Source organism: Aphelocoma coerulescens, chromosome 2 (genome assembly GCF_041296385.1).
Source record: "Aphelocoma coerulescens isolate FSJ_1873_10779 chromosome 2, UR_Acoe_1.0, whole genome shotgun sequence".
Taxonomy (NCBI): domain Eukaryota; kingdom Metazoa; phylum Chordata; class Aves; order Passeriformes; family Corvidae; genus Aphelocoma; species Aphelocoma coerulescens.
This window is the reverse complement of record NC_091015.1, coordinates 113648981-113676788: the sequence shown is the minus strand read 5'-3', so window position 1 is coordinate 113676788 and position 27808 is coordinate 113648981. Positions and strand designations below refer to the sequence as shown.

Genomic DNA, 27808 nt, shown 5'->3' with positions numbered 1-27808 from the left:
CCTAACAATACAAGCTTTTTAAAAAACTTCTCTGTGGCAGTGAATGTATGAAATGCCACTGGGATACTTTTCACTGTAAACAATTACAGCAGAAACATTTCCCTGCACTATTATTCAGCTCGTTTGTTGAACACATTCTTGTTTCCTTGCATTTTTGTTTTAATGTAGTTTGGTATGAACAAAGACACATTTCATGCTGGCTCACACAAATGAAATTGTCATTGATTCCAGCGGTGCTGAGCCTGCTACTTGCTGCCAAACGGCAGGAATGTGACCCATTGCACTCTTCTTCAGCTACATGTGCACCAAAATCATTGATTTGTCAGAAAACACATAAGCATGGGATTACCTGATGCAACCCTACAATAACTCCCAAGTGTAGCCTTTTTTCTACATCGGCTAAAGGACAATATGTGTCCTTTCAACCCTCAGAGAGCTACCATCCTCATCTGATTTTTCAGGAATTAAAATTTTCCTATAAAAATCTTCATGCCTTTGTAAATCATATACAAATTTCACCTGCCCCAAATTAATCTCTTTTATTCCATCCATCAGCTGTGTCAGCAGTGACTTCTTCCTGAGTCCCTTTCAGGCTGGAAGATGGCAAGACTTAATGTGATTTTTCTGCCCGGTATGTTCTGTGGCACAATCGGGGCTGCCAGTCTCACAGACAAATGCCAGTTAAAAAATCATGGAACAACCTTGAACAAAATGGCCAACATGGGAAAACAGCCCTTTCCACATCTTGTTTAGATCTTTGGTCACAGAGTAATAATCCCATTTGTGTTCAGGAACCCTCCCTGAAACAGGGAGAAGCAGTCTGGCTTTCCCAAGCCTCAGCACAGCCACTTTTGCTAAAAGCAAAAGTTCAGAGTTCAGTTCATGAACATTTCCTGCATATCAAGAGGAAAAGCACCAAGACATGATCGGATTAAAGGTGACTGTTTGCAGAACTGGAAACAAAAAATATTTTCTCATAATATATGAGAAAGTGAATCTTAAAGCTGACAAAATCTAACAGAGATAATACTTATTAATCCAAATCAGGCTGCAGGCATTCCTGTCACAGCCCACTGACAGAAGTTCTGTATCTCCTTCAGTGACAGAAACATCAAGTTATATTGTTTTCAGTGGAAAATGTTCAGTGTCTTCCGTGGATCAAAAAACAAGACTGGCGTGCATGTGGCAGAGACAGTCTGCTGCTTCTTCCTTCAAGGCCAGGGAAAAACACCTTTTTATTTTACACGTACAGATGTGGTCTAGGGAAAAGAATAACAGCTTGGGACTGTATTACCTTGTCATAGAACGCTCTATAGAAAAGAAAAACATCTCTTGCTGTAGAATCAAAGGCACTTGCACCTCAGGAAAGTTCTTGCAGCCATACCTCCTGGAAGGGAAAATTTCCCAGGATGACAGAGCCAGTCCGAAAACTCCAGAAAAAACTGAAGGATGCCGTTTTACCAGTAGAGCTGTCTGTTGGACCTTGAAGTGAGAAAAAATTTCCTTGTTATAACCAACCCCCAGGGTAGATCTTAAGGGAGAGCCTTGTACTGCATGTTTGAGACAGTTTGTTAGTTTGTGGCAGGAGGGAAAATGTGGACCATGTCTAAGCAGTGATCCCTGGGCCTTCTGGACATAAAGAAGAAAAATGGTCAGAGTGTGGCTCTGCATGACAGAAAGGGAACACAAGAAATACCTCATACACCACTCAGAACAGTGTGTTAATCAAGCATTATGCCATAAACGACTCATTAGCAAGCATTGCAAAAAACTGTGCCAGTGTTAAGAATTCCTGATTGTCTCTGATGGAGCAGAAGTGGGATCACCACAGCTCTTCTGGGGAGTCCAGCAACAAGAGAGAGCATCTCCTTAGGGTCTAACTTCCCTTCTTGTAGGCAAAAGGAAAATCTGGGCCAAACAGCCCCTTTTATCCGGTATAAAATCTCTCATTGCAACATTAAGATTACATTAAACTACAACATTGTAGCAGTTTACACAAACAAAAGGCTGCTCATCTGGGTTACCTCTTCAAGGCAAGCTCAAACTACACGCTTTGTGAGATTCCTGATAAAAGCTCTGGGGAAAAGGGCAAGAGAGGTAAACAACAATTTTATATGAGTAATCCAATATAATCCTATGCTGGGTAAAAAAGCCATCTGCATGGATTCCCACTGAAGTGCTTTAATAACAGTGCAGCGAGCCTCTGGCTGTCACGCTGAGGAAATGCTCTTTCGCACTCAGGCTAATAATTGCAAAAGACTTCTTCCTTTTTCTTTTTTTTTTCCCTCTGTTTTTATCAAAGTTGTTATACACTTGTCCTCCCATTTTATTCCCTATTAGGAGATCATCCATCAAATCCATGAAGTGACAAAGATCCGTCAAGCCCGCGAAGTGACAAAGATCCTCACTGGAAAGCATCTGAGGATTCCACGTCAACGGACGGGTAGCTACAGTGAGGTCACCCTCTCTGCAAAACTACAACCTATTTTATGGCATCACTGCAGCCTGCAATTACTGTCGAAGGAGAGAACGGCAAGCTGTCTGCTGAGGCAGAATTAAAGCAATTCCAGCTGCAGCAGCTTCCCCCCAAGAGTGACCCTGGGGTTTGCTCCGAGCAGACCGCAGCGGGGACCCCTGCGGGGCGCACAGCGCGGCCGCGCGATGAACGCTGCGCAGCGGCTGCGGACGGGAAGGGAAGGGAAGGACACTGCCACCCCCAGCTGAGCCACACCTCAGTCAATTAGGGCTTCACACCCCGGGAGAGCAGAAATCCATGACTAGGCTCCCTTTTCTCTTCTGGCGTCAGAGAGAACAGGTTTTCCTCTCCACTGAGCATTCATTGTCTCAGGGAAGGAAGTCCAACATCCACACAAATCTGGCTGGGGCTCAGGAAAATTGAGGCAGACAAAGCACCCAGGAAACACTTGTATTTCAGGTTCATCAGGATGGGCCTATTCCAAATGGACGAGATTAAACACGTGGCGTGCGTGTAGGTTACAAAAGGCATGTGAGAGGAACTGGCTAGCGTTTGGGGTTATGAAAGATCAGAGGTTATGAAAGACCTTGGCAGTTATGAAAGATGAACGGAGAGTCTGATCCAGCAAAGCAGAGAGCAGCCTCAACCTGCTCAGAGGTGAATGGATATTCAAAATCAGCCAGCAGCTCACATGAGGAAGCTCACACTGCCTGGGCAGATCTAGGCTAAGGAAGGTTTGAAAAAAACTTCAGAAAAGTAATAAATAAACAGTTGTCATGGACTAGGAGAATGATAAAGAGAAATATTATCGTTTATAGGCCTTACAGGCAGCTGTATTTTTTTGCAAAATAATTTGGAAGGTCTTAAACTACTAGCTGTAGTCACTGATTTTCTAAGAAGTGTTCTTTGCTGGCCTTCTAGTTCTGTTTTAAATCTACCTGCATGAGCCACATAGCTGCAATGAATCTGTAAAAACCGAGAATAAATATGTAAAATATCATTCAGATATTTTAGCCTCTCAGGTTCAGCCTGGTGACCCTATTATCAATATTTTACCACCAGAAAGAAGAGAAGGTTGGGGAAATTCTACTGTCCAAATGCTTATTTTCCAGACATCACTTAGAAAGAGGACATACTCCTGCTTAGAAAAATATTGAGGAGAGCACTTCCCTGTGTTTGCAACAGTACTTCTCTGTGATGTGTGTGTAACTTTCTGTAGATACCTTCAGTGGGGATACTTGTGCATCCTGCCTACTACACTGTAATTCACACTGCCTGCTTCCAAAACATGCCTTAAACTGCCTTCCAAATGGCCCTGTGGCAGCCTACTAACAACAAATCTCCAGGCATTGAGGCAGACCCGAGGCATACAGGAAGAAACCATCTGCACTACATCAGAATAGGATCTAGCCTGTTTCAGCAATAGGTATAGACTTCTGTTGATGGTGAATTCAGCAACTAAAACTTTGTATTTCAAGGAAAAATACAGAAAACACTTTTGTCATGGCCTGAGATGCTTCCTAGAACGCAAAGCCAGGGTTAACTGTACATTTTCTTTTTTACCAAAGTTAAAGTTGTCTATACTACATCTCGGCAATGTCTATACTTCATCTCACCATGAAATACATTTACACATCTGGCCCTGCACAGAAACTCTCTGGAAGGTCCTGAAGCCACCCTGTGCTATGGCAGCAATAAAAAGTACAAATTTCCTATAAACCTAGAGGAAACTCAGATTAAGGAAGAATCCAGAGCAATTCTGTTCTACACTAGTCCAAATTATATTGCATGTTTGTAGTGTTATTGCACTTAAGGAAACTAATCTTACATAAGAACAAAGCAGATATGTGTTTGGAAGAAACAAGTGACGTAGAGCAATTAGTCAGCAGAAAGATTGACAAACATTTGGTAAGAATTTATTCAACAAAATTTCATCATTTCATACTCGAACCAAACTTTTACACTTTGTGTAGTAGTTAATTCACCTTCTCAGATTTTGTTACCATTTTTTTTCTGATTCAAAATGGGGACTAAAAAATATTTCACTACGTAGAGTGACAGCCTTGCTGTCTTTGTGGCATCCACTGCCAGGGTGGAGCTTAGAAATTTAAAGAAGGAAGTTGAATTCTTGTGCTACAATCCATGAAGTTCAGTCCCTTGCTTTAGAAGGAAAAGGTCCAAGTGTTTTATTTTAAAAAGTGTGTATTATTTTTCTGAACTACATGTGGCAAGTGTCCCTCTCATCCCAAAGTCATCTGTGTCCTAAAAGATAAACAATAAAAGAAAATAGGTCTAGATTTAGGGTCTGTTACATTAAATAGAATACCCAAGTCAATTTAATTTAGCCTGGTCTCTAGGAAACTTATTAATCTTGTGTTCAGAGATAGTAAGTGGTGGTGTTATGCAATTTTCTTCATGCGAACCTGTTTGCCACTAAAGCGGTTCTATTCTAGCCCTGAAAATGAAACTCTCAACCACAAAGCAGGTGCTGAAAGACAATAACAAATTTCATACACTCTCTGTACTTAATGCCCCTTTCAAAATCTACGCTGATGGACTCAGTCCCTGGGCTCTCTTTTTTCCCATTCAATGCCAAGTGTGCATCAGAACAAGTCATTTGGAAAAGCCTCACTCTGACAGATAAAGTGTGTGTTCCCAACACTCACTCGGTGTTTTAAGCACAACAGTCTGGCTGCTCTATTGCATAAGCATGCATTCATCCTGGGCTGCCCTCCTACGAGGCGGATCCAGAATCGCTCAGCTCTGTTCCGTACTCTGCCGGCATGGCAATTTGGCTTATACGGATTCTAGAACAGTGGGGTCTGAATTCTCCTCTTCTCATCCTTGACAAATCCAAAATGACACACGAAGACAAGGGAAAAATGGAAAGGGCCGTGTATTTCTTACCACACACTTGAACTAACAAGCTACTGAACTTTAAAACCAAGCACTAACAAGCTACTGAACTTTAAAACCTGAACTTGCCTTTCCTCTCCCGGGGCCGCTTTTCCCACACTTTTCCCCTTTCATTCCCGAGATGGCCGATACCAGCCTCCAGCTTTTCCCCCAAAGCCCCGGTAACGCCGACAGCCGGGCTCCCGTTCCGCGGGATGGCCCTGGGGAGCCGGGGGCAGCCGAGCCCCCGCGGGGCCGCTCGACCTGGGAGCGCGGCGGCTCCTCCTCGTCCCGGGGGAAACAGGAGCGCCCCAGCCCCAGCACGGCGCTCCCGGCGCCATGTCAGGCGGGGCGGCCGGGGCACGGCCGCGGCGATGGCGGCGCGGCGCATCCTGCCCTCCGCATCCTGCCCTCCGCGTCCCCCCTGCGCATCCTGCCCTCCGCATCCCGCACCCTGCTCTCCGCATCCCACCCTCTCGGCGCGGCCCCGGCGCTGCTCTCCGCGGTACCCCCGCCTCTCCCGGTCCTCCTCCGCCCCCGGGGCTCACCTAAAGTCAGCGCCCAGCAGCCAGCCCGCCTTCCCCATTGACCGCGGCGGCCGCCTCTCTCCGCCCCGCTGCGCTGGGCGGGGCGCTGCCGGGGCGCGCAGTGACAGCGCCGGGCGGTGTGTGCGCCCAGGGCATCCTCCTCGGCGGGCGCTCCTGGGCGGGGAGCCGGGCCCCCCGCGCCCCGCGGCCCCGCTCCGGGCAGCGCGGCCGCCGCGATGAAGCCGTGCGAGGAGGAGGAGGAGGAAGGGCGGGCGGCGGCGGGTGGCGGCGGCGGGGACCCCTGGAAGGAGTGCGCGGAGGTGGCGGTGCAGCTGGCGCGCCGCGCCGGGCAGGTGAGAGCCGCGCCGCCCGCTGCGCCCCCGGCCGGGGCCGGGCCGGGCTGGGCCGGGCTGGGCTGCCCCGCGGCCGGAGGAGCCTTCTCCCGGCGCGGGTTGAGGAAGGGCCGTGCAGGCGCTGGGCTGGTGCGCAGAGCTGGGGAGGGGGAGGAGGGCGGCGGGGCTCAGCACCCGCTCAGCCGGGCCGCCGCCGGAGCCCTCGGCCGCGGGAGGGATGGCGGCAGCAGGGGCCTTATCCCGGGGGGCCCCATACCTTGGGGGGGAACCCATCCCTCGGGGCCACTTCCCTCGGGGCCGCAGCCCGGGGCGGTGGGCCCCCAGCCCTTGGAGGTACTTCCCTCGGGGGCTGCATCCCTCGGGGGAGCCCCTTCCCTGGGAGGCCCCATCCCTCGGCCTCATCCCTTGAGGGCTGCATCCTTCGGGGCCAGCATTTGTTTTCGAGCAGCTTGTGCAGAGAAAAACAACTGTGTCGGGGAGGTTTTGTCTTGTTAGATATGGCAGTCTTCAGAGTGGCTGAAATTCCCTTGCTAGGGACAAATAGCTGTGTGGCGAAGGTCTGTAGTAGCTTATTTCCAATCCGTGTTTTGACACAGCGGATTAGTCATCTCCAGAGACATCCCAACCCCATATATTACTATGTGTAGCAGCAAAATTTTCACCAGCTCTAACAGAGCCAAGAAGTGGGATCAGCAGATTGCTTGAGAAACAGGGTAAAGCACAAACCTCAGCAATGTCTTTCTCTTTTGCTTCCATTCTGCTCTGTTTTGAAACATGCTTTGTACCTATACACTGTGATTTAAGAAGCCCCCTTTTCTATCTTGAGTCCAAGACCCATAACTTTTCCTTAGTGTGTGTTATTAAACATATTTTCTCCTTAGTAGAATACACCCGCAAAGATGAACGGAATCCCAGAGGAGAGGAGACTTGTTTTAATAATACAGGGGCTAAATGGATAATCCAAATCAGGATGACAGGTCATGCTCTCACAGATTCTCAAAACAGGAGTTTCTCCAGCATAGTCATTCTACCAGCCATTTCACAAGAGAGACTCATGGCTTGCTCGAGCCTCCACACCTTATTTCTCAAAATATCAGTTTGTGAAGACAGCTTTAGCCTTCTCCAATCATTTCACTTGCTCAGAAAATCACAGCTGAGCACCTTTTCCTGGAAGAAGTAAACATTCCATAAGACTAATCCTTGAATCCTAAATCACAGGCTGCCATTGCTACCTTGCAACTGGCAGGAATAGCTGCTTCTTTGGCAGGCCAAATTTAAACCAGCCAAGGATGTTGTTTAAGTAGGACTTTGGAAACTGGTTTGTGGGGTTTTTTTTAAATGTTTCCAATTTTGTCATGATAAGGAATCTTTTTTGTTACAAAAGGCATTGGGAATCTGGAAGAAAAGGTGCAGGTAAGGCTCCATTTTTTATGTAAGTGTCAATCTGCTTTCAACTATTGCCAAAAGAAACTAGAACTAAGAACACAAAATGCAGTGTAACATGGGTTTGGTAGGACTGAACTTTTGCTGAAAATTGACTGATAAAAATGGGAGTTATTTTGATCGCCAAAAGCAGTCAATTCCACTAGTCAAGGTCATCTTTTTCTTCTGCTTCTCTTCCCATCCCTCAGACCTTTCTGCCTTCACCTCCATCTCCAGAAATCTGTCTCCCACGGTCCAACTCCTGCCTCCATCCCTGTGTGAAACTTTGCTGCTTCAGCCTTTCTTTTCAGGTGCTCCATTTCTCAGGACTATGGCAGGTTAGGAAGGGTTGGAATCATTAGAAAGCATCTGCAAGAGGCTTGGCACAGAGACCAACCTGAAGAAAGACATGCACTTCCAGATTTTGGATTTCTAGGCAAAGTTAACCAGTAATACAGTTTTCTGATCTCCCCTTTTGGCTTGTACAACTCTTTGGTTTGTATTGCATTGTGTTTCATGACTATAGGTAAAATATATCTTCTTTCCAACAGATAAGCATCTATACTCTGGAATAGTTTCATCTAAACTTAAAAGGCCAATACAGAAGTGATGCTTGAATATGTGTCAAAAGTGCTGTTGCTGGAGTAACTTCTGTTACTAGGTTCAAATCATTGCTTCTCTTGCCCATCCTGTTGTTTAGTTCTTATTACTTTTATGAAATATCACAAGCTGTCATTTAAAAAATATATATATATATGGCTGTTTCATAACGAGAATGGTCATGGTTTTGTAATCTCTGTAATTGACCTGCTTTAAAATTCACTCTATAAGGCCACAAATAACTGTGCTTTTTCAAACTTCTCTTCTGTTTTTTTCTGTGAGTAAACTCTGCTTGCTCTGTTCACGAGAGTACACCCATGGGTTTGATATGACTTTTTGCTCAAGAAAAGCAGGCATGACCAGTCTGTGCATCTTTGATGCTGTTAAGAGCACTGAGTAGTATATGCACAGTTCTCTCTAATTGCAGAATTGGAAAAGCTTCACCAAAATGAGTAAACATGCATCCAGGTAAAAACAAGAGTAAGAAACTGACACTAGAAGATAGTATTCTGAAGTACAAACTTTTTTTTTTTCTTTTTTCCTTTCTTTTTTCTCTCTTTTTTTTCCCCCCCAGAAAACAATTTTATGAGGCATAAGAGACCTAGCAGAATGCCACTAAAAAAAAAAAATTTAAAAAAAATTAAAAGAAAATTTCAACTGGTATTCTAAAAATTCAAGACTTTTTTCCCCTGATGTTTGTTCCCAGGGGAAATTGTTAGGCTATTTTCTATGGAACATGGACAGATGTTTTGGCAAACCAGATTGGAATTTCGTGAATTATTTGCAGGTACTCATGCTTTTTATCTAGATGTTTGATTTTATCAGTGAGCAAATATTTCAGGACAGTATTGCAAGCAAGAAAATCCATCTTGGAACTCCCAGAAGTGTGTGGTGAGTGCAAGCAGTATGGTGAAATGAAATATCTGACATGAGCACACTATCATAGGTGGCTCTCCTGGGAGGTATTGGAGGAAAAGGCATCTTGGCCCTCTGTCTTCTTCATTCTGCTTTGTTGGAATAAATTTCACCAAGGCATTATAAGAGTCCAGGACAGACTGCACTGAGCCCCAGTGGCTCCATTTCCCCCCCTCCATGGGAAATGAAGGAGGGAGCCAGGACAGCCTAGGTCTTGCTCTGTGATGTGCTCTTCATGTAATGGTGTAAGTGTCCCTCACTTTGCATAACCCCCCCCAAATGCTCCCAAGCAGGGTATTAGGATAAAATCTGCATTAGAGGAGGGGCAGCATGGGCTAAGAGTGTTAAAAGGCTCTGCTCTAAATAAACATGCTCCCAAAAATCAGTTGCTTAGAAGTTGCTGAAAAATCTCTGTAATCTAGGGACAAGCCATAGTAGAGGAATAAAGTCTAGTAAAATACATTTACAGCCAAATTACAGCATCTTGGTTGCCAGTTTCATTGTACAATAGGGATAAGGTGCAATCAGCTGTTCCCATTTCATCATCCTGTAGTTCCTTTGGTTTCTGCTTGCCTGCTGCCTGTAACCTAGAGTGAGACTTTTATGGAGCCCCATGTCCTGGAAAGACCAAGCAATTGCAGTAGGTATTCACAAACCATATTGGAAGGCTTCTGGAAGGAGAGGAGTTGAGTGATGCTCTCGAAGTACTCTGGGGCACCAGGCTCTAACACTCCTCTGTAGGCAGGTGACTTTTAGGGATTATTCAACATAAATTGAATTCTACACTGCTCTGAGATGTTTGATTATTTTCCAAAGAATAAAAGCTTTTTCATCAATTATGCAGGAAATGTGATCCTTGTATAGCACTACTCTGGCTTGGATTGCATACCTGTACAAGTTGGTGCAAATGCACGGGGGTCCCTTTTGTCAAGCCCTTTGTAAGAGGCAGAGAATTGGCAGAATCAGACCTGTCCATCCTGCATGCTGTGGGTGAGCTTCCACAGATGTGGTGCCCATTTGTGGCTGGTGACCTCAGCCCAGCACCATGACTTCTCTCCTCCTCGCCTCTTGACATATCACCTGCACAAGAAGTGGAAAGAAGCAGCTCATGGTAGGGCTGGTAAATGCTAAATGTGTCGTGGCTCCTTGGCATGGGAGATGGGTGAGAGGGCCATCAGCCACCACTTCACAGTGCAGGCACACCCCTGGCTACTCCCACCTCCAAAGTGGCTGGAGCCTCATGCTGGCCACCAGAGAAACAGACAGGGGTTAAAGTTAAAAATGGTCGTGAGCAACTGGGTAAAGGCTCAGAAATGAAAAATACTAAATTTGAAGCTGGGTTGTGTAAAGGATTGTACTCAAATGGGAGTGATCAAGTGCCAGAGCATGCAATGAAATCAGCTGATTGCAGAGACATCCGTAGAAGAGAGGTTCCATCTCTATATTTCCTTTTCCAGCAAGGCTCAGGTATGATCTCACTGCCCTGCTGAGCAGTGGCACTGATTTAAATGGCTGCAAAAATCTCAATCTACTATGCATTAAAACATAGAAGTCAAGAACATGGCATTGCTAAGAAGAAATTAAAATCTTCTCTGTCAAAAGGAGGGCATGCCTCATCTATTTCACTATGTGAAGTCCCAAGCAGAAAGTAAAGAAGAGCAAATAAAATAAAAGCTATCAACATAGCAGCTTTTTTTAGAATACACAACTGGGGGTGGTTGGAGTGTTTTGGATTTTGCTTTGGGCTGAAGAGGAGCCCAAGGGCCTTGCTGGAGTTAAACTTTTATGCTTCTATGGTAAATCCTTCAACACAACCACACAGGGCATTGAGAGGAGTAAAAAGATTAAGTGTGGTTAATATTTTGATATACAGTAATGAACTTTAGCAAGACCTCAAACTGAAAAGTACTACCTGCCCTCACAAGCTACTAAATAGACACAACTGATGTTTTACTGCTCACAAAGCAGAAACGTTAGTCCAGATACCGTCTATACTACGGAAATAGTCCACAATATCCATTACTTGTTGGAACAATTAGCACACCCTTCAAATATAATATTTTATACTGTGAAAACCAAGAGCTGAGATGACATTTGGGAATTTCTGCATCCCTCTCCCATGCCTTAATACAGTGGAACTGTTTTCTTTAGTCATCAAATATTTCTCAATGGTTTTAAAATACTTCCTTTGATCAATGGAAATTTAGTTAAGCAATTGAAATATATAAATTTTAGAAGGGACTTGGAATATTGATCTTATTGCTGCTGAGTTTTGATGATATAATTCTAAACAAATAACTGGTGCTTAATTTTTGTTTTGGTTTGGTTTTCTTAATTTCAAATAATTTACCATTTTCACTGGTTAAAAAATAAGGCATCTCCTTTTGCCCCTTTATTTTTCTTTTTAATGAAGAAGTGGAAAGAAAAACAAAACAGAAAGGAAATGGGAAAAATGGGGAAAAGCATTCATTAACTGTTTTCCCATATGTGCATTTGTACTTGAGTTTGTAACAGTAAAACCCTGGAGAATCAGATAAAGACATTTCCAGAAGAGAGTCCAGGTTTAAATCATTGGTTTCATATCTAGAGAAAGCTTCAATTTTTGTTTTTGTTAAATATATGGTAATTCTTTGGGAACCAGAGGGTGGTCCACATCTGAAGTTCCAAAAACCCACGAGAAAAACGAAAAAAACAACTATGTATCTTTGTTGGCAAAGTGGAAACCAATTAAATTTGCCTTATTGTTTATCTTTTAAAGTAAGAGAACAGTGGGGTAGTAGCCCTATAAATTACAAAAAAATAAATGGGTTTCCTTGAAAAATGCTTGAGCCTTGAGGCTTTTTCTTATCTTGTGTGTACTTTTGGTAATTTTCTAAATCATGATGACTGCCATCATCCTTTTATTCCATTAGTTGCATCCCTTAATCAGTCCTTTTCTGAACTCTAAAGAGAGGTTTTTGCAGAGTGATTCAAAATGCTGTATTCCCAAAGAATACTCACTAGCTCAGAAGGATTTTTTTGTCAAAAAATTAGAACAGCCTCTGGTAGAATTAGGCCTACAGCTGTTTTTCAGGATTAGCTATATTTTTTTTCAGTGAAGATATTATTTTAGTATGCACAGGCTGAATGCCTTACAAATCTGATTTATGAACTTCTGTTTCAGATTATTAGGAAAGCTCTAACAGAGGAAAAACAAGTGTCCACAAAGACATCTGCAGCAGATCTTGTGACAGAAACTGATCATTTTGTGGAAAATTTAATTATTTCTGTTCTGAAAGAGAAGTTTCCCTCCCACAGGTGAGTGCCTATAGAAACTATCAACAACCTTTTTTTGTCCTTTACATGCTGCATATCTGACTGGTATTTAAAGGCAACCTAAAAGTCTGTATATCTTTCTTATGTCTATCTTTCTTATATATTAACCTATTACTGTTGGACACTTTCATAGGACTCCTATTTTTTAAGAAGTACTGTTTCCTTATACGTAGTACTTTATATTTTCTATGTTTCTTGATACATGTATTTAATAGCAATGTTTCCCCTGTAGGGACATCATGGATGAAGGTTTCATGTGGATCTCCATGATGTTCAGAATACTGGTCTGTTGCCTATTGTATAAGAATTATGCTAAGGCTATCTATAAAAATATAGCAGAAATATATGCTAGCAAAGGTCCCACCCTGCAGACCTTTTCTGTTGCCATCACACATATGCATTGGCCAGATCAGGACAAGTAAAAGTGTATTTAATCACATTTACCTCATCTTCTATAGTGAGAAGATCAGTGAGAAGCAGGGCTGTTTGTCATCACCATCATTATTTGATGCCTCTTCATAAACAGGCTGTACTACATGGGCTGCAAACCCAAGGTTTCAAAAGTAGATCAGGTTGTCCATTCCTCTTGAATTATTGTGGTCAACTTGAAAATAACAGCCCAGCTCATGCACAGGTTAGAGAGAAGGTTTGTATTAGTTGCCAGGTTTGGTTTGATGCAGAGACTGCAATTGATTTCTCCTTTTCACTTCAATGGATAAAATTCAGTTTCCTGCAGAGTTGGTGCAAAGTCTGTGTATCCCTTAAATAGTGTCCGACTCCCTTCTAACTGTGGGCATCTCTGATGGGGATGAGCCTTGCATTCCAGCACTGTGCAGAAAGCAACAAAGAGGAAGATTGGAAGGGTTCAGCTACTAATCTGATTGTCAGTGATGCTGCTGGGCAAAAAAACCCACCGTAAGAAGGAGCAGAAAGCATATTTTATACTAAATATGGCTTTCTAAATACGTGCTGTGTGTGATGGCATATTGAAGCAGTACTGTACAGCATGATGTGTGGTTCTTGGCTGCAGTTCTCAAGAGAGTGCCAGGCTTTACAGGCCTATTATTTGTGTAATATTCCTTCTACTATTGCTGGCTGTGCTCTTCTCTCATCTCCACTCTTATGTTAGTTTTTTCCTTGAGCAGTCTGGCAGAGAACGTAAAACATACACATTTCACATAAAATGCGAATCACCAGACACCCTCAAGTTACTCAGAATGGGAAGAAAAGTTGTAAGGTCAATGTAGACCTAGGAACTGAAAAATCCCAGATTTTATCAATCCTGTACAGTTAACTTCTAACTTTATAAGTAAATGAAGCAACTGCCATTTCTTCAAGACATTTTATTTTGTTGCTAGTGGTTGTTGGGTTTGGTTAGAATTTGTTCAGATAATTAATGCATTTAGATTAAACAATAGATTAAAACTAAATTTAACTAGACTTGATTAAAACACTTGGAATGGAGAATTTACAATAGCAATCAAGGGTTAAATTAAAGTACAATGAAAATATTAAAAGATAATTTAAATTGTATTCAGTCTTTCCCCTAACCTGGCTGTTGCAAGCAGCACTGAAGATTTCTGTTATTTCTTTTCCTTCTAAATCCACTTGATTCTTACATCCTCTGAATCAAAAATGGACTTCAGGAGCTAGAAAAAATTAAAAGGGATCTCATTAGAATCTGCCATTTGCACTGAGGCACCTATGAGTCTTGAGATACTGGAAATGTACTCAAGTAAAGAGAAATATTAGGAAAATCTGTTCAAAATGTAATTCTGTCCCATGTTTCTTTTTTCTTCTCTCTTCTTGGCTAAGTGGTGTGTATCATCTTCATTCACACTTCGCTCAAGTTTTAATCTGTGCTCACTTTTTAGTACTCTGATGTGCCCCCAGTGAGTCTTTTCAAAAGGATATTTTTTTTGATAGATCCATGAGCTGTGGGTAGGCACGGCCAGACTACCAGGAGCTACTGGTTGCAAAGGGCTATCCCAACATTTACCCTTGCTATTATTACAGAAGCTGGCATCTTTTGTGTTACTTGTGGCCTTAATTCTGTAGACATTAAAATCAGGACACCGCAGTTTAAGACAGTGACATCCAACTCTAGCTTCCCAGCTTTCTGTGCTCAGACCCCCATTAAGGGGATAGGTGAGGGACAGCCCCAGTTTGAGTCTCCTGCACTTGACTGGATATCATTCCTGCTGCAGATTAGGGTATGTTACAGCTTCCCTGCTGTTTCTGCAATGAATTTCAGAGAGGCACCACGGCATGAACAGATGTAGTGGAAGGCTTGGCTAAAATTACTAGACTCATTTTCAGTGGGAGTAAACTGTAATCCAGATTTGAAGAGAGGTCAGCAGAGCTGGCAGGCTGGCATATTAAATTAACTATTTTAATAAGGCGGTTACCCCTCCCACTTCTCAAGCTGTTCCCAGAATTGAGTGTTTTGCTTACTTTGCAGGTTTTTACAGGACACAGAGCAAGACATCTGAAGTTGACCTTGCGGGACTCTCACATTTCCCAGTATTGTATAGCAGCAAGGTGGGGGGGTTGTTACCCTTTAGCCCAGATTTCATAAAATGTGTACCTAATTTGTCCTACATCCATTTTGGAAAAATTGTTCTTGACTGTGAAGACTTTATCTGTGGCACAGCTGTGCCCCAGCTCCAGGTCAGCAGTTCTGAGCTCAGGGACTGCAGTGTCACACTCGCGCTGCAAGGGAAAGGCAAGGAACCGGCTCGTGAAACTTGAGGGCAAACCATCTTACACAGAAATACTCCTGTCTCTAAGGAGGTTCTTATTTCACCTTTCTTTGACTGGCAAGACAGCAGCTATAGTTCAAGCTCCAGCTGGGGAAGCTGGCAGAGGGTTGAAGCAGAGGTACAATTTATGTGGAATAAGGATAATCTGAGGTGTGATGTGAGATGCTTCACCTATGCATCTTCTGCATCCAGCAGCACAGACAAAGCATGATTGGGTTTGGATTCTAATTACAGGATTTGTAAAAGCAAAAGTCAAGTGATACAGCACCAACAAGACAAAGTAGTGGAATATTTAGAACAAGGAGCCTGCAAAGTGTTATGTTAAACTGAGAGTTTCAAACACTTGGTCAAGTCTTTCTTGTTTCTCAGTTGTGCACCAGCACTTTGTCCTTCAGCTGTTTCCTTTAACGGAGATGAAAATAGTAACAAACATTTCCTGATTCCCTCTTTGTACCAGCTGGGGGTCTATAATGCCATCAAAATAGTCTGTTTCTACTTAAGTCCAGGCAGAGTAGCTTTTGGAAAATTCAAGAAGACTCCTCCTGTGCTATCTGCAGAACATTTTAAGCTCATGGCTTCAAGTGTTATCTGGAATTGTTCTGTACAGGTTGAAGACACAAAATAAAAATAGCTGCTACTCTAGTCCTAGGGAAGGACTCTTTTGCAAAAGACATTGTCTCTTTATTTTATCTTTTTTTTTTTCTCTTTGTGTCTTTGAGAGAAGCTTTTTTTGCCTTCAAGCATTTGCAGGAACTCTGAATACCACTACTGGCTGTTCAAATGTGAAACCACCAGCAACATTCACTACTAGCAGTTGGATTCTACTCCTTCTGTGCATATAGAACTTTATGAAAATCTGTGAGAGTAGCACCTGCACATCTCTTACAGCAAGAGACTTGAGCAGTTTATGGGAGAGCAGGGATAATTAAGGTCAACAGGAAATGTGCCAGAACTGGATGTTCGTTTCCCAGGGAAAAAGGAGGAAAAAAAATACTAAAAGAAACTGGGACAGAACAACAGAAGATGACCTCAGATTTCATTTTGTGCCTTGTGCATCCAAACAACAAACAAACAAAAAATAATTTGTTGATTTTTTCTGTGTCATGGGAAAAACAAAGTCCACCTTTGTAAACCTTTTAATTTCCTGAGTCAGACTACTGTAAGAAAATACAAGTAGGAGCAAAATTGTGGATTTTCTAAGAGTGCATTATTTCCTGCTGACTGGATTTGACTGCAGAAGAGAAGCAGGTACAGTTTGCAGTTTATATTACTTACTGCAAGAGACAGGCCTAACCCATAAAATTATAGTCTGCATAAAACAATCTTCTCTTTGAGTTCCAGGGATGCCAGTTCAGATCAATTTCTGCATTCATTTTCATGACTTCCTTAATGGCATATTAGAGAAGTGGATATAGAGTTCTTCTTTTGCATGTAAAAGAGTATGCTGTTGATTCGAGAACTCTCCTCAAAGTCTCTATGAAAGTTACCAACTCCTAAACTTGAAAAGCAGTATGTGTGTTAATATTTATACAAAAATGTTATATGTAGAGAGAGAGAAGTTATCTCTTAAAAACCAGAATGATGGGGTTGTACTTTCCAAGTCACTTATCTAAGCTGATGATCTGGGATACTTGTTTCAACCTTGCACCAAATGCAGGTTTATTGCAGAAGAATCCACTGCTGCAGGTTCAAAATGTGTCCTCACCGACAGCCCGACCTGGATTATTGACCCTGTTGATGGAACATGCAACTTTGTGCACAGGTAAATGGACAGCGGCCTGGGAAACGCATCAAAACCCAAAATGCAGCTTCACACAGCTCCTCCCTTCCTCTTAAAGGTGCTTTTCCCTGGTAGGTTTGTTCCTTGGACTCGCACGTAGGAGTGATCCCTTTACCCCCGGTAGCCGGCGGTGCGTGTGAGGGCGGCTGTGTTTGTGCTGTTAGCCGAGGGCCAGCGGAGTTTCTGCCGGCTGCCTCGCGGCCCGCAGCCCTTGGCTCGCTCCCAGCCCAGCGCTCGCTAACGTGCAGAGACTTGGGCGGCGTGGAGGAACAAGGCTGCGCTGTGAGGACACTTGGCCCAGCGCCTGGGTGGGTTTTGCACATTCCCTCTAGGAGCGAGGGCTCTTTGCTCCCCTTCAGACGCAGGCGCTTCGTTCTTCCTGGGAAGTGCAACCGTTGCGTTTGTGTGGAGTAGCACTGAGAAGGGAGTTGTACATAGATTAAAAGTACCTCCACAAAATTAAATCTCGGGGTTGTTGCTGCAAAAATTACGACTTTTAATTCACCATTCAAATGCTAGAGTTGTAAACTAATGACTATTCGTAATATTTCTACTTAAAAACCCTCTATAGTCTCTGCCTTATAGTTAGAGGCTTAAAATAACTGCAACTCTCATAAAAACAACAAAAAAAAGGCATTTCCTTGACTTTTGGTGCAATTACACAGAATTCCAGGGGAGGTGGGGTGTATCATGTGATGATGTTTCGTGCAATTAGGTAAAATTTCCTCTTTCTAGCAATATTTTCTGGACTTTCGAAGTCCTTTTTAATATATGTTTTTAAGAAGTGAATTTATTTCATTGTTTAGACTGCAATAATTATGCTGTAGTCAAAAGGACCAAATTAAATACGTGATCATCACTTTGAAAAAGGAGAGCATAGAGGAACTGGTTTCTTTTTATATTGGTGTCAGCAGCAAGGTATCTCCATGCTACTTAATTGCTATCTCAGGTGCATAGCTTGAACAAAATGTGCTCTTGAAAGCAATGACTTGTTATAACATTAGTGATTTTATACTGGATAATTCAGCTACACTAAATCAAAAACATCCCTAAAGTATACTGCATGTTCAGTGTAAAAATTGTAATGCCTTCATGTGTTTATTTCTTGCCTTCTCCAAAACTAAGTTAAATTTTTAAAGGAACTGACAAAGCTAAAGAGGCTGACAAAGGAGAAATAGTATAATGTCAAGTGCATTTTGACAAGTAAACTCACAGTGCTCCATGTGGGGTTTTGTTGCCTAAGGGGGGTGCATAAGAACTAAGTTGAGAGATTTTTCAGCAGTACTACTTCATTTCTTATTTTTCACAGATTTCCAACAGTGGCAGTGAGCATTGGATTTGCTGTTAACAAAGAGGTATGAAGTATATTCTTTAAGATGGGCACCTGAGAGTTGGCTAGAAGTCTCGAAACCATGTGGGAACTTTAAATGAAATTATTTTTTTAAAAAAAATCAGTCACTACTCAGGTTTTCCCCTGCTTTTTAAATGCATCTGATCATATTCTACTCATCTAAAATCATAGTTCTGCAAAACTTACTTATGGAAACTGGCAATTAAAAGAGAATTCTATGAATTATTATAAGTATTATGGGATTTATTTGGAGAAAAAGGGAGCACTGGTGTGAGCAAGGTTTAGTTAGACAAACAGTAGTAAGTTCAATTTAGCGCTGCCTCTTCATGATTTAAACATACATCCCAGTGTTCCTGTATTATTATTGCTTCTTTCCTGCTAGCAGTATCTGTGAAAGCTAGCCCCTGCTGCAAGTCAATGTAGAACTGATTTTCTGAGGAGTGCAAAATTATGGGCCTAGTTCATTTAATCTGCATTGGTGTTTTTCTTAACATAGTAAAATAGCTATATTTACCACCTAAGAGCTTGATTATGGTGAGGGTGGGAAGGTACCTAGCCTTCCAATGTGCCATTTTGAGTTTCCTAGCTATGCTCATTCGTGCTAGTGCCTTTTCTCCAGATGTTGCTGGTTTACAGTTTGATATATATCTACAGAATAACTAGTTACTCAAATTTCCAATGAATGTGCCTCTTTCAGCCTAATTCCACAATCGTAAATATATGTATAGCTTTAAGCAAAGCCAGCACGAAGTCTGTGCAGTAACAACCAAGTTTTCAGATGTGCTAGTACCTCTTACTGATTTAAACAGAATAATGTTGTATACTTCTCTGGTTAGACTTTTCAAACATGGAAATTGCAGAGAAACACTTCCATGCTTTTCTGAAATTTATTCATTACCAAAGGTCCTTTTGAACACAACATTTTATTAACAGATAGCTTTCGTTAATATTTATGTTTTCTAGAACACCATCATGATTTTGATGCGGCATATTTTGGGTTATGTAAACTAAACAAAGCTGAAACAAAAGTGAAGAATTATGTTACATCTCCCTCAGTTAAGCAAACAGGACAAGCAGAAAAAAGAGTAAACTGAAAAGGAGCCGAAGTACACGCAGGGGAACTGGCCTGATTATAAGCCTTGAACAGTACTGAAGAAATTCCTGCAGATGCCTCTAGGGAAAGAGTCTATTAATAGTGTGTTCCTCAAAAAACCCCTTGGTTTAGATGGGACCTCAGGAGAGGGAGCCAGGACAGTCTATTCCCTTTGAATTGTCTCTGATGAACACTGAGTGCAGCAGGAAAAAATATGGAGTCTAGAATATCTGAGATGTTTTCTTCACCTTGTGGCCAACTTCTGACACCTCGGGCAAGTCACTTAATTTTTGTGTACCCCTAAATTAAATAATGCTACTACTACTGATCTAGGGGCGATTTTCAGAGCTGACCCTTGAAGTTTGTAAAGTGCTTTAAAATCTTTTGATGGAGCCTATTAAAGTAATAGAAATTTTAAATACTAAGGGTCTAATTCTGACCCGCTTTTCATTGGTAAACAGAATCTCCCACAAAAATTCCACTGTTGCACATTCTTAAGCTTTCATTGAGAGTATTTTTGTCCAAACTCCTTCTCTTGGAGTCCTGTGACTTCAAGAGATTCTCACAAAAGGATTTTGCAGAGAAAGATTTGAGCAAGTGACTAGAGTGTACTGCTTTGATTGAAAAAGCAGGCAAATTCAATGCACCACAAAAGTTCAGGTACCTACCAAAGCATCCACTGTTAATAAAGGCTGTGCCATGACTGCTGAGTTTGGATGCCTGACTGATCCTGGTGTCACAAATCTTTGGGGTCCAGCTGAGGTCAGTGGGGTTGCTTCAAGGAGTAACTGCTCACCAGTGAAAGCAAAGCATTCAGAGTCTTGCCTCAGAGGCCTTGCGTATTTTCAGTAAAAACATTAAACTGAATTTGAAATCAACTCAGTATTTAATCCATTTTAATGTGAACAGAAACTAACTGGGAGTCAGAATTTAGAGGATTTGGAGAGCATTAACTTCTCTTTATTACCTGAATTTTATGTGACCTATATCTCAGTATCACAGTAATAGTAAAATTATTCCAGTTTTTAGCATCAGTATAATCTTTATTATGTGTACCAATTAAAATATTGCTGATCTTTCTGCCATTAGTAGTTGTTTATATTTATGATGAGTAATTTGAGTTGCATTCATTTCTTTCCTTTTCAAAATCTTAAAGCTTGAATTTGGTGTAATTTACCACTGCACTGAAGAACGATTATACACTGGTAGAAGAGGTCAAGGGGCATTTTGTAATGACAAAAGGCTTCAGGTATCAAAAGAGACAGGTTGGTCTAGATTTTGTTAGAACTCTAAAAGGAATATGTTAATTTTGTTTCAGAGTTGTTGCAAATCATCATTAGGATAATGAACATCATTATCCTGATGGAAAGTATTTCACCTGCATGATAATTTTGTTGGTTTGTGTTTGTTTTTTTCTGAAAAATCACAACTTTCCTCCTTTTATTTTTAAAATTTACATCTGAATATGAACTATTTAAATAATCCTAAATTATTTTGCTTCGCAGCCATTGTTTAAAATAAGGAAGAACGTGTAGATTCACCAGTTTCATTCCAGCTGAGCACTGCCATAACTTTTTATAAGCAAGATGCAATGGGACTGGTGAATCAAATTCAGAGTACTATGGTGGCTGCTGTTCACTTATTTTCCAATGAACTTGTATGTCACAGAGTGTATGATGTCTGTAGGCATATGTGCTAACAGTGAATTAAAGGATGCATGCTTCATTAGGGGTTCTTTGACAGCTTGCTCTGGTGTGTGAGGTATGTTTCGATGTACAAGTAGCCAGAAACACTTTGCAAATGCTTTATTGGAATTATTTTATCAGTAAACCAAGTCATAGATCTGTCTGTTTATCTAATGGTTATAGAAAACAATAATTTTGTATTATTTAGAGAAGTTTTCTTTTAGTTAATTAAAATGCAGAGGAGAGCGTAGCACTCAGTTGTTGGTGGAAGCAGACATATGCCAAAAATGTGCACCACTGTACACAGGAGGGAGTAAAAATTTCACCCCAAGGAGAGATTTAATGAGCTCAAAACACAGTAAATTCAAGCAACTTGACATACAGATTTCTTTAGTGCCTCAAGAAGACCCTGCATCAAAATTTCCCTGAAATTTGGAAAGTTTGGCTATACATCTAAGTTAATAGTGAGCTGGGGTCTACCTATTTGGAGAGATGGATTGTAAAGTCAGTGACTAAGATTTTTATCATTGATTATACATCACATTTTTCTCAGTGCTCAAATATCTCATATTCCAAAAAATCCCATACTGGCAGAGACTATTAGGAAGAGCAAGGGGTGCTCCCAGTTGGGCTGGATGAACCCCTGTTGAAATGGCCTCACTTGCTTTTGCAGTCAGAGTGTTCTGGTTTCCAGTTAAACAATGAATAATTTTGGCACATGTCACTTCTGTCTTCCTTCCTCTGGACATCCAGTCTGTGTGCTTGTCTATACCACAGCAAGGGAAGTAGATCTTCTGCCCTTCCAAATGCTTTGAAATTTTCCTTTATTTTGAGATGCATCACTTGGTGGTGGGAAATTTTCACCAGTGAAGCTGGATCTGCTTTAATCTCACTTCTGCTGATGTTTTTAGTGCTTTAAATCACAGTTGCTCTGTAAAAGCTGTGGCTTCAGTGAGATAAACCAACCCTGGAAGCGAGACTGTGTTTCCCTGTAGCTGCCACTGGAACTGAAGTGGCCATGATGTGTTTGGCTGTCATGTCACTTCCTGCCGTTTGTTTTCAGGAAATGGGATTGTTGTATGATATTGATCTACACTTAGACATTCATTGTTCACATTTAACCATCTGAAGTCACAGCCCAAGCAAACACTGTTCTTTGTCAACACCCAGTTTTGTAGAGGTTTGGTATGGGAGTCCACACAGTTATGATACACTTAAATGAAGGATCCATCTTCCCTGTTATCCCAAGTGATCCTTTCTTCTCATGCTCAGATTCATGTCAGGCCTTACATGTGCTAATACTGTAAATGTATTTTCTTCTTTTAATCTTCTGTGGTTGACAGAAATGATCTTTTCCTCATAAATTTATCCATATCACTGTTAAATCTTTTCTACCAAGCCTGGGTTGGTTTTTGTTTTGGCCTCTATCAGAATGAGGAATAGTCAGTAAATTTTATCTCATATCTTGAATTCCTGAAATCTCATAGTGTCTTGTGATCAGCCAGCTCCTTTTTCTAAGCAGAATTCCCCCTTAGTTACCTCAGTCTCTTCATCCAATTTCTAACTGTAGCCTTGATGAAAATTGAGGAGATCCTCAATTAGAAATATATTTAATAACTCAGAAGAATAACTGCCTCAGTCTCAACCTAACTATGACTGGTGTGGTGTGAATGCTTGGTGCATTTCAGCAATGAGATGGGCATTAAATGTTCTCTGATTATAAACTGGGTCTGTTATGCAAAATAATCTAAGGCAGATTGCTTTCCCCATCCAGAGTTTTTAGTAGTGGCTAAACAACAAATACCCTACAGCATGCCTGGATTGGTTTTTTTCTATTTTAATGCAGTCATTTAAAAAGTAGCAGTTGAATCTATGGTCCTACAGATATTTGTGACACTCTGTAACTTTTAATCTAATTACATACGTGTTACTCACCAACCATTTTACCACATTACTTGAATCCATAAGGTTCATCTGCAATACTAAATTCTTTGGTAGGCTGTTTAATTAAGTGGTGTCTCACTCCAGCCTAATTTGCCTTTGAAAACCTCCTTGCTCCTTGTGCTGAGAACTTTCAGCTTATGCAGGTAGCTGTAAGAACTAGGTAGAGGTTGCCTACCTGAATGAATACCTGGCCTTTAGCCCAGGGTAGGGGGTGACACCTGCCATTAGGTGCAGCCCAGTCAGTGCGTTAGCAGCTGCTAAACCTTTGAACTCCACGTTCAGCTGGCACAGCAGGAGCAGGGACACTTGGCATTTGATCAGCCACCTCCACCTACATTGGCACACGCTTGTTGTAGCCTGGCAGTATTCAGATCTCATGTGAGGACTGCTTCAACACCTTTCAAGTCACTGTGAGTCTCTCCTTTGACTGTACACAAGGCTGGTTTCTCCATCTGCTCTAGGACAGCATTGCCTTTGCTGAGCACAAGACAAATAGAACAGTCACAGATTATTATGAATAAAGATACTGCTTTAATTTGTCATAAGAAGGGGTTTTTTCAGTCATAAAGTGTCTTCAGTCTTTGAAATGTCAGAATGAGCTATTACTAGGTGACTGGTGATTTAGGAAGAAACTTTTTTTTCCTCTTACTGGGTTCCCAAATGTTTATAATTGGTTAATAAATTACATTAAAATTCCCTATTCAAGAGCCATCCTGTCTTCAAATGTGAACAGATTAGCATAATGAACATTTACTAGGTTACTGGATTATTTTTAGCTGACTGCCAATATTAGTGAATTTGCCAAAAGGTGACTGGTCAATGAAATAAAACTATGTATGAAAAGGAATGTAAGAATGCATTCTTAGTTTTAAACCTCCTGTTACTTTTTTTTTTAAAGTGTGTTTAGAACAGACTATTTTGTAGAAGAAACCTAGTCTTCCTTGAATTTTTATACAAAGTTGTCACTTATTCTATGAAAATATTTGGGGTAGAAAAAGGGACATGAAAATGGAAAGTCCATTAGTGTTTAATTTGAAAACAAATTTATGGAACCTACCTGGAAGCTGTTGAATTAATGGAAACATCTCCCTACCATTACAGATATCTCGAAGGCCTTAATTTTAACAGAAATTGGTCCAAAACGTGACCCTGCAACTTTGAAATTGTTCCTTGGTAATATTGAGAGATTGCTCAAGGCCCAAGCACACGGGTAAGATGTTTTACAGTACATGTCTCACATTTGTGACCACAAAGTCATTAAAAAAAAGTAATTTAAAAAAAAGACTGAAACAAGTGTGTTGTACACCGAGGTTGAAGTCAAAAGCATTTTCTCCTTTGTGTTACTGTGGGGTGTAGGGTCCGTGTCATTGGGAGCTCCACGCTGGCCCTGTGCCACTTGGCGTCCGGCGCTGCAGACGCCTATTACCAGTTTGGGTTGCACTGCTGGGACCTGGCAGCGGCCACTGTCATCATCAGAGAGGCTGGTGGCACTGTGATAGACACTTCAGGTGAGCAAAATGCCCTTCCTTTTCCACTGACTTTTGGGGGACTGAGTGAGTGGTTGCCTCTGGGCAACCTGTGTCACCTCAGTTCAGTCCTGCCCCTGTGTCTCTAGCTCATTTCTAGCAATATCCTGTAGAAAGGTCTGTACTCTCCACTAGACCCTGGCTGTTTATTCTCTACACACTGATGTAATTCCAGCACAGGATTTCATCACATCAAAGGTCTTCTGAGTCAAACTCATAATTCTGAGTTTCTATGACTTTGAGTAATTTCCTTAAAGCCTCGTATTTACAGTAAGGAACCAGCCCAGGAGATTGGCAGATATGCTCAGATGTTCCAATTAGATTTCAACAGAGACATCCTCCCAGGAAAGGAGGATACAAGTTTGAACATATATGAGTGGAAATTACTCAGAGGGAGTAAAGGGCAGCAGAGTCTCCAGATTATTACTTAATTAATTTAGATGGTACACATCTCGGAGTAATGGTTTAGTGGTGACCAGTACCTGGATACTCTGGAAAGATCTGGTGGATTAAGAAGGGTATGTTGAATGAACTAATTTTTCTTCCATTGCAAGAAGAGGGAATATTGCATTTATTGTTGGCTACTGAACAAATCTAAGCACTCACTGCTCCTCTTGCATACTTTGGCTCTGTACCTAGAATTTTATGAAATAATTTTTTGCTGGAGATTTCCATGTAGGCATTGTTCAATTAGGCTGTTATTCCCACCCCAAAAGGAGCTACGTATGAAGTTGTTTCCGTGTTTTTGACCCTATCTAATTACAGCATGGCTTATATTTAAGACACTTCTCTTGATCCTCTTGTCCTCAGGGGGACCTCTGGATCTTATGTCCTGCCGAGTGATTGCCGCGGGCACGAGAGAGATGGCCCTGTTCATAGCTCAGGAAATACAAACTATTCCCTACCAACGGGACGACGAGAATTAAACACTCACTGTACCGAGTCTGCCCTCCTGAACCGTGTAACGTTTGCAAGATGGGTGTCTTGGAAGGGTACGTGATTGCAGCAGGATGATTTCGTATGTGGAGATTTTCTGTGTCAAGTATTTTTTATAAATTTATTACCATGTGGGAAGGCATAGGGAGATTTTTAAACCTCTAAGAACCGTGTTTCCTTTTTAATATGTATCTCTTTCAGCAGTATCTTTTTTATAAGATAGAGTATTTTACTTGTAGCAAATTAGTCTCAACATTAAGTTGTAATTTCATATCTGTGGGGCTGATATTTAGTCTTTTGTAACATGCAGCTAAAAAAATGGAACTTTATTTTTACAGATGCAGATCTCAGGTAAATGAGCTTTAGGACTGTAGTAAAGGAGGAGTAGTTGAGATGTGTGCCTATAATAAAACCCTTGTTCCATGATACTTAAGAATGCAATAAAAAAGGCATTGTTGTTTCCTAATGACATCATAGCACTGTATCCATAAATGTACATGTATGTGTGTGTGTGTGTGTGTGTATATATATGTGTGCATATACACTTATATGTATGCACACATGTACCCAGGTGTGTATGTGTATGTATATGGGTATCCTGGATATTTACAGCAACTTAGAGAATGCACAGAGAGAAGAAAGCTAATATTGGGAGCTGTTTTCAGGTCATGGTTTAGGTTACGTAGGTGATTCCAGTCGGGGGCCCTCCGAATGGCAAAGAGCAGAGCTGACCATGGAAAATGTTTAATTGTTTTACAAGCTGCCCAGCTGGTTTTGTTTCCTTTCATCCCTCTGCATGGGCGTAAATCATACTATCCTGTAGGCCTCTGTAAGATGCTCAAACCTGCAAACACTTACTACCATAGAGTACTTATAGTTAAAATCAGGAATATTGAACTCCAACTGAGTTATTCACAGTATTAACTATGACACACAGCAGTAGGAGGCCAGCAGAACAGAGCACAGTGTCAAAGAGCTGTTGATTTTAGAGAAGCTTTGAGCAGAACAGCAGGATTTGGCCCCTTACAGGCAAGTTATTAAAAATATGCACTTAAGATATGCTTGCAAAAAGTTGTAAATCACATGCCCTTCTTGCACAACATTGTAATCACACTTTTTGATCAGAAAAACCTGTAAAATCAAGTCACATAGATTTCCTAAATACACAGTTGTTCTCTATCCCTGTATCTAGCCAATAATTTCTATTTAGACTATTTTAAATCATGAGCACAAGGAAAATACAAGTATGTCAAGGAAAGCAGTTGATATGAAATCAGTTCTATTTTTTCATCAAAAATTTAATTAAAAGGTATCTCTTTTTTGCAAGAGTGCAAATTGAATAAAGGAATGAGCCAAAAGAGTTGGTTAAAAATTTTACATTTTTTGTACACTGCATGTGTAGTCTTTGTAAACATGTTCAGATATCTGCTTAGAAGATACAAGCTAAGCAATATTTTTTAAAAATAACCTTGTGTGTGTTTCTTGCAATGAAAAATGTTTTTCACTGAATATAACAGGAAGTTCTGTGTGATTTCTTGATTTTTTTTTTCATGAGAAATACAAAAATATTGACTGTGTGAGGAATATCTAAATCCAACTAAGCATTTAAAAGCTGATGGTTCTTAGCAGAAAATCAACACTTTCCATCACAGTGATCAACATTTTGTCACTGCTCCCTTTTACTCTCTCCATCTCTTTGTACCCCTGTTTGGAAAAGGAGATTGTAAGCCCTCTGGGGCAGGGACTACAGTAGTTTGGCTCTGGGTTTTCACAGTGCTAATAGGATGAGATTCTGGTCCCCAACTAGGCACCAAGGTGCTATAATAATACAAATAATAAATGCTAATAGGCTCACTTGTCTCTTGTTCACTCTCCCCCCGCTTCCCAAGCACAGAGGAGATCGGAGTGATTCCGCTCTGATTCCAGGGTGCTTAGCTCTGGCAGCCGTGGGAGCAGCTGGGGCTTTGCTTGGGCTTGTGCTGTGCCTGTAAGCCCTGTAAGGAAGCTTATGCTGGCAGGGAATCAAGTGTGGGGGAAGCTCAGCCCCACTTCATCCGCTCCCCCTCCTCACTCCGTCCCCCCCACTGCATGTGTGAGAAGCTGCTTCGTGGCTCCAGCGAGGTTTCCCAGCAGCTCAGCTCACTTGTACAAAGAAAGTCTCTGACCCAGTTAGGGCTGCTGTGCCCTGGTGTTCCTGGAGCTCAGCAAAGCAGGGAAATCTGTGCATC

At 41.6% G+C, this 27808-nt stretch overlaps 1 protein-coding gene across 1 annotated transcript; it reads left to right on the top strand.

Moving 5' to 3' along the window:
• The first annotated feature begins 5472 nt into the window (after positions 1–5472).
• On the top strand, positions 5473–27399 carry IMPA2 (inositol monophosphatase 2). Its single transcript, XM_069004408.1, is given in 11 exon segments — positions 5473–5752; positions 5755–5982; positions 5984–6079; positions 6081–6251; positions 12352–12485; positions 16923–17027; positions 18355–18400; positions 20646–20754; positions 24220–24328; positions 24475–24626; positions 25455–27399. Coding segments are annotated over 11 exon segments (1308 nt in total). The 5' UTR covers positions 5473–5710; the 3' UTR covers positions 25571–27399.
• The last annotated feature ends 409 nt before the right edge of the window (positions 27400–27808 follow it).